At 39.4% G+C, this 11,598-nt stretch overlaps 1 protein-coding gene across 1 annotated transcript; it reads right to left on the bottom strand.

The window, feature by feature from the left end:
- tmem214 (transmembrane protein 214) lies at positions 1-11,598 on the bottom strand. The gene is made up of 16 exons (XM_053508912.1): positions 11,288-11,598; positions 8,673-8,869; positions 8,363-8,513; positions 8,002-8,136; positions 7,716-7,798; positions 7,041-7,146; positions 6,858-6,939; positions 6,658-6,759; positions 6,382-6,523; positions 4,892-4,983; positions 4,710-4,758; positions 4,523-4,630; positions 3,718-3,932; positions 3,439-3,607; positions 2,339-2,490; positions 1-1,437 (listed from the first exon to the last, which is right to left on the bottom strand). The coding sequence occupies exons 1-16, from the start codon at positions 11,448-11,450 to the stop codon at positions 1,311-1,313; spliced, it is 2,073 nt and encodes a 690-aa protein (XP_053364887.1). The 5' UTR covers positions 11,451-11,598; the 3' UTR covers positions 1-1,310.

Raw genomic sequence — 11,598 nt, 5'->3', positions numbered from 1 at the left:
CATTTTTATTAATTTAATTTATTTAGAAATCATTTATACAAAGCAACAAAATTAGTTCATCACATTTACTGTATATTATTTCTCTTTTCCATTCCGGACCTTCTCTAGTCTTGTCATGTAATGTGGCGGGCCTTTAGGCCAATCCTGAACCTGTCTATAACCTGACACAGCAGACCGATTACCATTATAGTGATAAATATCTTCAGACATTTTGGTGGTTGTGCTCCATAAAGATAAAAGCTCTGGAGGCAAAACACAAAGCGGAAAAGTTCACAAGTAAAAATTCGATTCTAGACGGAGCTCCAAGTCGTCTTGTTGATGCAGGGGTAGGGAACTTACATATTGGTGTCTCTCTTCAACAGCGCTTCCCAAAGGATCACATTAGAAAGCTAATCGAGTAGAACAGTTGCTGAAAAGAGTAGCAGTAGTCACCGCAAAATCTTTGTATTACTAATAAACAGATTGGCTGAGATCATAAATGTCAGTCGCACAGTAAATTGTTATACAAATAAAATAATTCATGACCACCAAATAAAAATCAACAACTCAGCAGTCCTACAATGATCCATAAATCAAATAGTGCTCATGAATGAGTTTCTATATTAGGCTAAATCTTGGCATGCTCTGACATTTTAACCAATGGTTGACAGATAAAAGGAAAAAAATAAAATAAAAACCTCTCTTTTTTTTTTATACGCTAGAACAGCTTGTTTACACATAAAGGTGGCACATAAAAGTGAAATCTCAACTGTTGCTAAGAACAGGTCAATCTTTAAACAAAAAGAAGGAAAAAAAAAATCTGAATTTACGGTAAGTTTGTAGCTGTATGCTTAAACCCATGTGTTTAAATTAATATTTACTGAGCACATAAAATTTTAAGCTTTATTGTACAGGATCTGTCAGATATTACTTCAGCAAAATGTAGATGCCCCCCTGGTTTCATATCCAATTATCACTTTTAGCCTTCCTTTTTACTAATACATTTGTAAAATAAATATTGTATCTTCGATCACTTAAGTAAAACACAACAGATGAAAAGGAACACGTACAAAAATCTTTTGGGGGTGGGGAGATATCGGTCATATAAAAAGTCCAGAATTTGAGGCATGGCGGTGAGGGCGAAGTCACAAATAGTAGTGGAGTTGAGGAGGGCGAGAAAACAGAAGAGGCAAGTGTTCGACCTGCTGTTGAACCCTCAGGAATACAGAAATATCAGAATGTAATTCTGTGAGTCCCTACAGTCTTTACTGTACTGTACGAGAGGGTAGACATGAATAAAGACAGTCTCTGTTCTGTGTTCAGGATGTGGATCACGCCTTGGACAGCAGCTCTTGGGCCCAGCTTCCGAAGGCTGTTGTTTTATCTTGTAAGTAAATCCATGTGCTGTTGGTGAACGCCACCACGTGGTTCTGCATGCAAAGGAGCGATACTTCACCACTAGAGGTGGGGAAGAAAAAACATGTTATTAGCATATACATGCATTAACAAAACATTGAACCTTTTTTTATTGGTAAAGTGTAAAATTAAAAAAAGTTAGCACAGAATTGACATAATTCTCAAAATGAGTGGAATTCCCTAAGATGTAGATTCGTACACAAACTTGATTTATGGGATATCTTAAAATGCTTGCATATTATACTCCCTTTTTAAATTCCCTTTTTAAATTCCATCTTCAAAATTTGTTAACATTTCATTCTATCACACCTGATTTTTCTTTCACTTCTTCCAGCCAGATACTGTTTCAGTTAAAAAGTCTGTAGCTTTAAATTAAACTGCCTTTTTAGGAAGCATTTTCACAGCCAATCAGAATGCAGTGACCAAAAAAACGTCAATTGTCAGCATGTTATATGGCACCCATTTTCACATTTTTCCAACCACCTTGTAACAAAAAAATAAATAAAAAAATAATTAGGGGACCATTAATTCATGATGATGTCCTCAATATTTGGCAAAATGAACTAAGAACTGAAGAAATCCAAACAAGTGAAACTGAAAGTTTTTACAGAGAATAGAAGTCAAGCCCAGAAATGAATCTTCATGATCCAAATTTCAGTGTAAATTGAGCTTTAAATTGACGAAAAATTCTACGCTAATACTTTAAAACATAACCCTAAGTAAAATTTTTTTTTTTTTAATTTAAAGCAAAAGTGCATAGTTACAATCCTAATTCACAGATGTACACACAGCGCACTCATTATTATTTTTTTAAAATTGTTTGTGGCTATGAAATGGTTCTGCTTGGAAGGGTTTCATATAAATTTTTTGCTCTTAAAATAAAGTCCGTGCCCAAAAACCAACAAAGCCTTTACAAATGAAGACATCTACTGTAGCTACTTACTTGCAGGAGTCCTGCAGCGACTGCCAAAGATGCTGCAGAGCTGCAATGATGTAATGCAAGGTGGGGAGAATGTAGTTCTGATGCACAAACAGCAGCAGCTCCTTTATAAACTCCAAAAACTGGAAAACACTATCTGGGGTGTTGGCGCTGATCTGAAAAGCAGGCAAGCATACAAAAAACAACAACACTTTAGTCTCATTTATTAATTAGAGGAAAGTTCCATCCATGTCAGAAATTATTGTAATTAGCTTATGACTTTGTGCTGACACAAAGGAATATTTACAAACAGGTAAAGGTAGAAACTCCTAGCAACTGAACAATTCAGATCTAAGACAATTTAATTTAAGGGACAAAAGTTCCCCACCTATCCTCCACGGTATGTTTTTATTGCTCTAAGCCTGGCAATGTAACTGCAACCCGAGTAGTTTTAAAAAGGAAACAGTCCCAAAAAGCATTGCTCTCTTGATGCATTATGCTCAATTTAGTAAATGATACAGATGATTCTTCCAATCTTAAACTTCCAATCTGAAGAGTCCTGCTGACTGTTTATCGGATGAACTCTCACCTGAGCACACTTTCATGTGTTGTGATGCGGGCTAAAGCTCATTGCTGACCTATTTGAAGCTTTTCTTCACAAGCCTGATGTTTTGACTACTACTTCAGTACTCCAGCTTGTTCTGTGGAACCATTGCCTAATAGACAAGATAAAAAAAATCTATGGATGTTACGTTTTGCGAGCTACAAGCGTTGACAGCAACTCACTGAAGCTCAGAAGGCTGACTCTGTTCCTTCCCTCAGCATCGTCCATTTTCTCTCCTAGAGTTTTCTTCGTGTCTTGGTTTCGGTGTCCATCCTGTTTATATGGTCATGTAAATAAACACTAATCTATGCCTTATATTATCTGTCCTTCTAACCCTGGCATCTCACTGTTATTTCTCCTGCACTACCCTGGGCACCAAACTTTGTGAAGTTGTAACAAAGGGAAACATTCATTCGACGTGCACATGAGCGCGAGTGGGAGTCTTTAAAAGGTTAATGAAATCAAATATTATGATATTTACACAGGCTTCTGTGACGATTTAATATAGACAGCATCTCACCCGTTCCACAAGTCGTGGTGTGCTCTCCTGCAGCCACAGGAACAGGTTAGAACTTTTCTGTGCAATAAAGACCGCAGCTACCTTCAGCTTCTGTAAAACGGTCTCCAAAGACGGACCCACTGCCTCCACAGCCAGAGAGTAATAATACGGCATGGTCTCAGCTAACCAGCTACACACACAAACACATAAGTTCAGTGTAGGGCACAAAGCCACGTGATTAGTTTTGTGTAGTAATGTGTTAGTAGTTGTGTAGGTTTTTTTTTTTAAATAGATTTTTACCTGACGCCATGCTGGCTGTATTGGGACACCTTTCTCCAGGTGTGCTGGGACACGGCGGTGACTCCGCTCTTCTGCAGGTACAGCGCTGTGGTGGAGTCGGCAAACGCACCGTTAGATCTTACGTCGTGAGCGATAAACCCAGCGATGAAGACCAACAGTACCATCAACACCCGGGACCACGGGAACCCCTGAGAGCGTATTTTCATCTGTAGAGTCTGTGGAAAGAAGCAGAGATGGAATATGAGTGAGCAGCGATGACAAATGACATTGATTGATAGGTTTTACGGTGAAAAATTAGACATCATTTTTTTTTTATCATGTTACAATGATGCCCAGCATCTGATGTAGGGAATATAAGCCATAATGGGCTTGTCTTGTCTACGTTGAATTACCGCCACCTTGTGGTCTTTATCTCACTCATCTTCCTTCATGTTTAAACCCCTGTCGCCTTTAAGAAACCCATTAAATACTTTTCTCCGTGTCCTCTTTTGTCTTCCATTTCTCGTGAGACGAACTTGTGCTGTTAAAGACCATTATAAGCACTCGCACTGGAGACTCCTTCCAAAAACATGTGAAGCATTCCGCTCACAGAGGGCTTCACCATATAGACAATTACAATTTTTTAAATCCGTTTGTTTGTCCCATGTCCCCCGAGAAGTACTTGTTGTGACAACTACTGTGTGATAAATTCATAATCACCTGCTTCTGACCAATTAGGAGACAATCTTTAACAGACCTGTGGTATAATACTAATTGCCAGAATATTATCTCTCACGTGTGCCAGAAATGTGTGTTTGTCTCTTACACTGCAAACAGCATTGCATTCCTGTATGTCCTTCAAGTTAGCTGTGGCTTTAATCTCATCATTGGTCACCTTGAAAGACTGAATGGTTTCCTGAAGGCTGCTACGCAACTACAGAAAAAAAAAAAAAAAGCATTAGATTTAAACATTTGCACTCATAAGCCAAAACACTATTTATTCGCTACTGTACCTTGGGTGAGAGTGTGCTCCATATACTCTGCAGGTGAGTCAGTAACAGGCTGTTATGGAACAACGGGTACTAAGTTTACAACAAGGCACTTGGAAATTTTAATTATAAAGTGTATAATTATAAATGTACTCACATTGAACTGTACATAGTAACACTTAATTAGTAGTAAAGTTAACGTTTACCTGGACTGGGTGAGGTGTTTGGTGTAAAGTTGCCTCCATACACCCAAACTCTGAGCGTCTACACAAAGGCACTCGGTCAGGCAGCTCAGCAACTACAGAGAATAATAAAAAAAAAAATTTAAGCAAGGACTACATATTTCTGCACTTGCTCGTTTATTTTTTGATTGTAGGCCGAGTTGTGCTTCTCCCGACAAGCCTATGCAAAGCCTATGCCGATAGGCTACACAACTGACCTGTGACGTTGTGAGCATTCATACTGGTGCGTTTGTGTTGCACTACAAAATTACTCCACTAAACCACTTATTAGCTTATTAACCACTTATTAATGTGGGGTTTCTGTGGCACTGCGTTGAGTCTCTACGGTACTCTCTGGTGAGGTTTTATAGTGGAGAGTGAAAGTGAGCTGATCACGGATGTTCACTAGCATTTAAGTTACTGCTGTTTAAGTTACAACACTTGAAAAAAATATTTATGAATTTCTCAGATTAGTCTCTCCACTATTTAGTCCATGTACGTTCAGATTTCAACTCAATCAAACTCAACTTTCAATTCCAAAAACGGAAGAGTAGAGGAGGAAAATCCGCAGAAGAAGCCATACAGGCGTTGCTACCATGTGGAACAATCGCAGTTGTTGCTGTCTGCTTTACCAGGACATAGGAAGGTGCACGTCAGGCTGCGTCGCTGGCTATGGCACTAGGCATGCGGCTACGAGAGACCTGGGGTGTAGACTTGACGCAGAACCCGGCTATATAATCAAATATACAGCCTTGTTGAAGGTGAAAGGCTCATCGCCATTTTGCCGCCCTACAGTATAGCCTGTTAGATTTGGATCGCATTCCTCTGAAGAGTTTCAACTTAACCACCTCTTCACCTTCGCTTATCATGATAAACAAGAAAGAGGTCATCGAGTCTGGCATTTTGACTGACTTTGGAGCTCAATTTCCAGCTGAACCTACACCTCATTATGTTTATATGGAGCATCTGATCACATTTTTAAAGAACCTGACATTAGAAGCCAGGCAGCCATGGACAATGTCAGCTCTCCTGGACCTCACCCTTATAGCTAACCCTTATGGTAAACAAATACTTACAGACCCGTACTACTACTACCACCACTAGTGGTAACTGCTGCTAAGGACAGGTCCATGATCTTTCTCTTTCTTTCGTTCTTTCTTTTTTAACGCCAAGCCAGCTTCCATGGCTATATTTATGGTGAGAAGCATTTTTTTTATTTAAAAACTAGATGTTTAAAATTTAAGAATTCTAAACTCATATTTGGATTTACTTGTTTAAAAACTTTTTTAAAAAGTGTCCCATGATCTTTTTCACAATTACATTTAATCCCTATAGTTAAAAATCATAAAAAAAAGAGAATAATAATAATAATAATTGTAATCAAGGGTGGGTGTTAAGCCTTTCTTCATTCAGGTGCTCTTAAAGTTGGTGTAAAAGAGGTCGGTCAACATTTTATCTGTGTCATAACCTCTCACCTCTTCCTTCATGTTATTGGGACAGTTGGGAGTGGCTCTGGAGAGAAACGAAGGGAAGTACGTGTGCAGCGTAGATTCCGGTTTCCCTCCGAACGCTAGAACCTTCAGCCGTGGGTAGAGTCTCCTCAACTGCTCCTGCAGGCTGAAGCCAAGACAGCCATTAACAAATCAAATCTACAGCCCTGTAAGGCACTAGACTAATAATCAATCACTAGATAATGGCTGCACGCTGACGTGTAAAGACACTCTCCGGTGTTGTTACTTTGCAATAATTACCTTGTTGGCAGTGCGTTTTTCGGCATGTAAGCAAAATCCAGCAGGGGGAAGAATTCTTTCGGGCCCATAACCCCAAACCCTTTAATCAGGTTGGCATGGAGCCTACGAGAGAGATGGAACAACTTATAGTATGAATTAAAGTAAGTCTCAAGGCCTTAGAAGCCTCTTAATGTGCAAGATCTAAATCAGCAGTAACTCACGTGAGAAGTCTCTCTAGGTACGCAATGGCGTAGGCAGACAGTGTTTTCACTCCTAGAACAGGGAGCATGATGCCCAGCCAAACTACAGGATGAAAAAAACCCAATATGCGATTAATTCTTGAATCTCAGTCTAATCCAAACCCAGTCATTTATCCCAAAAATACTTGGGATAAGAATACTCACCTCGTATGCCTTGACTCAGGTCGTAGAAACCGGCTTGTCCGAGAGCCCACATAATGCTCAGACACTTGGCTGGTCGGTTCTGGTTAGAGCGCAGCAGCTCCAGGTGCTAGGATTAACACACACAACATCAAAGAGTTAAGAAAAATTGACTGCTTTGACTAAATGATGAAAACTTTTACAAAAGTCAATTTGGTTATTTCATTGCGTCCCAAATCACATATTTATGTCCTATTCTAGACAGTTTGAAAAAACACTAACTTTTTTATTTTTAGTTAATTTCTGCTCTGGTTGGGTCACCAACCCTCTGGATGTTTTTGTAGACTAATAAATACCTTTAAACGTGAGGTGAAAGTTTTATATTTTAAAACAACAATCATGATGCTGGTAGGAACTTTTCACAACTGCGAAAATTCGGTCAGCAGTGATCATTTTGTGACCGTCAAAAGGAAGACATTTATTTTTCATTTTGAAGTGTGTAAACATTTTTTTGAGCTGTCCATTTGAGGTCATTTGCCAAAAAGAAAGAACCGAGTTTCTCGGATATTTCTGCTTTAATAAAATAGTACAGACTACAGTACTTCTGAAGACCCTAGAAATCTGAGCAACTGTGGCAAAACTTTAACCAAAAATTTAACCTAACCTACAGGCCAGCAAACAAACATTAATCTCACTTACTTCAGTCAAGTTGTGGGTGGCGATTTTGGGTTTGCTCATCATGATGGCCTGGATGCACATCCTGAAGCCATGAAGTGGTTCACCTATTAAAATACACAGTGTGGTTACTTACTACCAGAAGAAGAAGAAAAAAAAAGGGAAATTATTTTAAATTTCTGAAGTAACCAGAATACATAAAGAATGTTGGCTGAACGAATACTACCTTAAAGTCTTACACATGGTTAAAAAGGTATATGAGGCAAAATGTATATTTTATTGACACAATTAATAGTGAATTGGTATTTACTTGTTGGTCTATCCAGCTCCTGGAGCATGGAGAACATGCAGTGATTGAAAAATTCTTGATGGGTGTCGCCGCTTTTCCCCATCACATTCTTAATTACATTGCGCAGCTCCTTTCCAGCTAGGCAGTATGGGTAATCTGCACAGGGATCACAATGAAGTCACAAATTCATTCTTGGGTCTCATATATGAAACTTCTTGCTTTGGTGAGATCAAGGTAAAAATAAATAAATAATCACACTGATTCAACATCATAATCCTGAAGTTACCACACACACACACACACACACACACACACACACACACACACACACGTCTGTAACCGCTATACTCATTATACTTTGAATTACTTTTCAGAAACAGACCATGAGCATAGGTGCTGAGCGTGGCATCGGGGTCAGGTGCGAGCAGTTTGCTGTTGAGGTACCCAGCCAGATCCTTCACCCACACAGACGGGTTCTCAGGAAACATGGTTTGACTTTTCTCCAACTGTTTCTTCAACTCTCCAACATCCAGCTAGAAAAGAAACAAAGAGAGATCCAGCCATGCACATAGACAGCAAGAAAGAATGAGGAGTTACAGAGTACAAAGTTTGATATAGACTTGGATAAACTAGAAAAACAATTACATATATAAAAAGTGCTGGTACTCATGTGTATTGTGACATCTACTCACAGCTTTAACAGCTTCCTCCAGTGTTTTGTAGTGGGTCGGTTTGGAGCTGGCGTTGGGCTGGGATTTCTTGGACTGCTTTGCCGTGTTTTGCTTCTTCTGTTGAGTCTCAGCCGGAGGAGGAGGAACCTGCTCCTTGCTCTGCTTCTTCCCCATCTTTTCCAAATTCTCGAATATTGTCTCGGACATCTTTACAGATGCTGCGTTTGAAGCAAGAGAGTATACGAGTTTGTTCGATGCGAGTAAGAAGGAGGCAAAACGGTCACATCCAAGAGACAACAGTGTCACTTTATTTTGCAAGAACACGAAACTTCGCTCAAGACAGCCTATGGCATCACAGATCCACTTATAACACAAAACTTTTGCAATAGACAGACAGACCAGGATAGAAATATGGCAGAGTGCAGACATTTTGAAACTGAACTCTGGCAAATATTTTTCCTCCCCAAGTGATTTTGCAGAACTGACAAATAGTACACCAAGTCCAGCCTGAAAAAAATCTATAATGAATATAAAACCAAATAACGCAGTATGCCACATGCCAAACTAGTCATTACTGAAAGACTACTGACAAAGAGAACTCATCTTGATTAATTACATTAAACACAATTACACTAATGTGCTGATTCAGCAAAATATTTATTCTAATGCTGAATTCCCAAGCCCCCCAAGGGGAAGAAAATTCAGCAATATGTGCGGTAAAACAGTGGGGGTTTGAAGCTGACCTCACTGGACTTCAAGGTCGATCATTTTAACCATTACTCCTTCCTCAAAACAACACACCCTCAGTAACCGACTCGCAGATAATATTAAAGGTGACCCAGCCTGCGTCACCTTCAAAACCAGTGTTTTGTATTAAACCTTTATTCTAACTTCATTCCCTTTTTTCTAACCAAGCATGCAGAAAAAACTTAAGACAGGTTAAACCAAAGTGTGCCAATACTTTGTGTATTGATCCTGATGATGAAATCTGCTTCTGTGCAAACTGACTGGTTCAAAAGTCACTTCTCTTATTGATTTTTATTGTCTAAAGTGAACAGTGAAAATTTATCAGATTTTTTCCACCTCTTTCTATTTAATGTACATTATGGTCTGGTTGACACTCATACTAAAAGTATGAAATTTAGTTACATATTACAGATTTTTGCACTTAAAAACACAGTCAATTTGGGCAGTCTATTATGGACCCGACTGTGCATAAGTCAGTGGTACCACAAGGTTAATACCAGACCTCTGAAACTTTTATCATAAAACATGAAGTAGTGAACGTAGTTGTGAATGTAGCTGGAAATGCTTTGCAATGCAGAAGCAAAATGTGGATCACATGTATACAAAGTGTCAGTGCTGCCGGGCATCTAATGTATAAATACAGTACATCTATACCGTACAATACATATGATAAACACCCATGTCACAGGGTTATGCATGCTTCCAATCATTATTTAAATGTTGAAAAGTTTCTTTCTTTTAGTTGCCCCCGTCAAGGTGGCGCCACAGCGGACTAATCTATTTGATTACACACACAACTTGGGACAAGTTTTACGTCGGATGCCCTTCCGGACACAACAATCCTATTTTTCTAACCATCTGGGTAGTATGGGGTATGGCAACCACCAACGGTGGGGCTTGAACCCGGATCTGTATTATAACATGATGTTTGCCCAATGTCCAAATCACTCACTCCTCGTCTATAACGCTTTATTGTGTATACAGGAGGGCATGTATCCTATCCCAAGAAACTTATTGCAAAAGGCAGGGCCCCAATCCATTGTAAGGAGCGCACATGCACGTATTACGGACTATTTAGAATCACTAACTAACATGTATTTGGACTGTCTGAGAAAACCGGAGTACTCAGACTAAACCCACGAAACACGGGGCAAACATGTAAACTCCCTGCACACTGTCCCTGAGATAAGAATCGAACCCAAGCTCTGTTGGCACAAGTCGACAGTGCTAACCACAAATCCATCAAATCACATAACATCCGATTTCACAGAAGACATGATAAATATTAAGCCCATATATGTCTACCATACAATGATTCTGAACCAATTTCAATCATGATCGTGATGCCCCGCCCCCTCGAACATATAGCAGAACGTTTAAAATGATTGACAGGCGCTGCGTCCAACCACAAACGACCATTCCGGCCCGGAAATCAATTTTCCAATCCAGTTGATAAGATTTGAGCCAAGGCCACGACTTAAATATGTTGTTTTACTGTAGTATCATGTTCTACATATCTAAATACTAATTTATATGAATAAGGAATAAAAAAAAAACTTATTATCCACCTTTAAACGTAAAGGTCTTATAAGAGATTTTAGACAACGTGTATCTAACTAACTAGCTAGCGGTTAGCTAGAAGGCTAGCTAGCGAAGGGAAGTTAAGTGAGATAGCTAAATAAACGTGAGGTATAAGAAGCCACTATTGTATGTTTGGCTCTATTATATAATTTTTTACGGTTTACCGGTTTATTAGAGCTGACAGAAATGACAGACGAGCTAGCAGAGGCTAACACTCTAGCAGCTAGCTGTTGCAGCTAAGCTAATTAAGTGCAGATAGGATTCAGAGTATAAAATGAGAAAGAAAAAAAAACATTTATCATACTTACGGTTAAGGTTAAGGTTAACTTTTGGAAAGTTGGTCTCGGTCAGAGCTTTCCTGGACTTCTTGTCCGGTTGACTCTTAGCAGCGCTGTTGTTTTTCTTGCCCCTTTTCACCACCTCCCATTTACCCACAGAACCGTTATTATTACTATTCGCAGTGGACGCCATGGCGCTTATTGTGCGTCTGAAATACAGGAAAGTTCTCGGGTTATAATAATAAAATCCCCCCTGATGTGATACGCAATAATGGTCGCAGGTGAGCTCCGGCTAACAGCTGCGACTTTAAACCGTCTTTTTGCCACGTCTGCTCTGGGGG

The sequence above is a fragment of the Clarias gariepinus genome, chromosome 12 (assembly GCF_024256425.1).
Source record: "Clarias gariepinus isolate MV-2021 ecotype Netherlands chromosome 12, CGAR_prim_01v2, whole genome shotgun sequence".
NCBI lineage: Eukaryota > Metazoa > Chordata > Actinopteri > Siluriformes > Clariidae > Clarias > Clarias gariepinus.
The sequence above is the reverse complement of the archived record's forward strand: the minus strand, read 5'-3'. Positions and strand labels throughout refer to the sequence as shown.

Bases quoted from the DNA above. Each gene is read 5' to 3' on its own strand.
- tmem214 (XM_053508912.1), bottom strand. From the start codon at position 11,450: ATGGCGTCCACTGCGAATAGTAATAATAACGGTTCTGTGGGTAAATGG. The intron at 7,799-8,001 runs GTAAATACCAAT...GTATTTTAATAG, and splicing joins GGAGCTGGATAGACCAACAA to GTGAACCACTTCATGGCTTC. The intron at 6,940-7,040 runs GTGAGTATTCTT...TTCATCCTGTAG, and splicing joins CCTGAGTCAAGGCATACGAG to TTTGGCTGGGCATCATGCTC.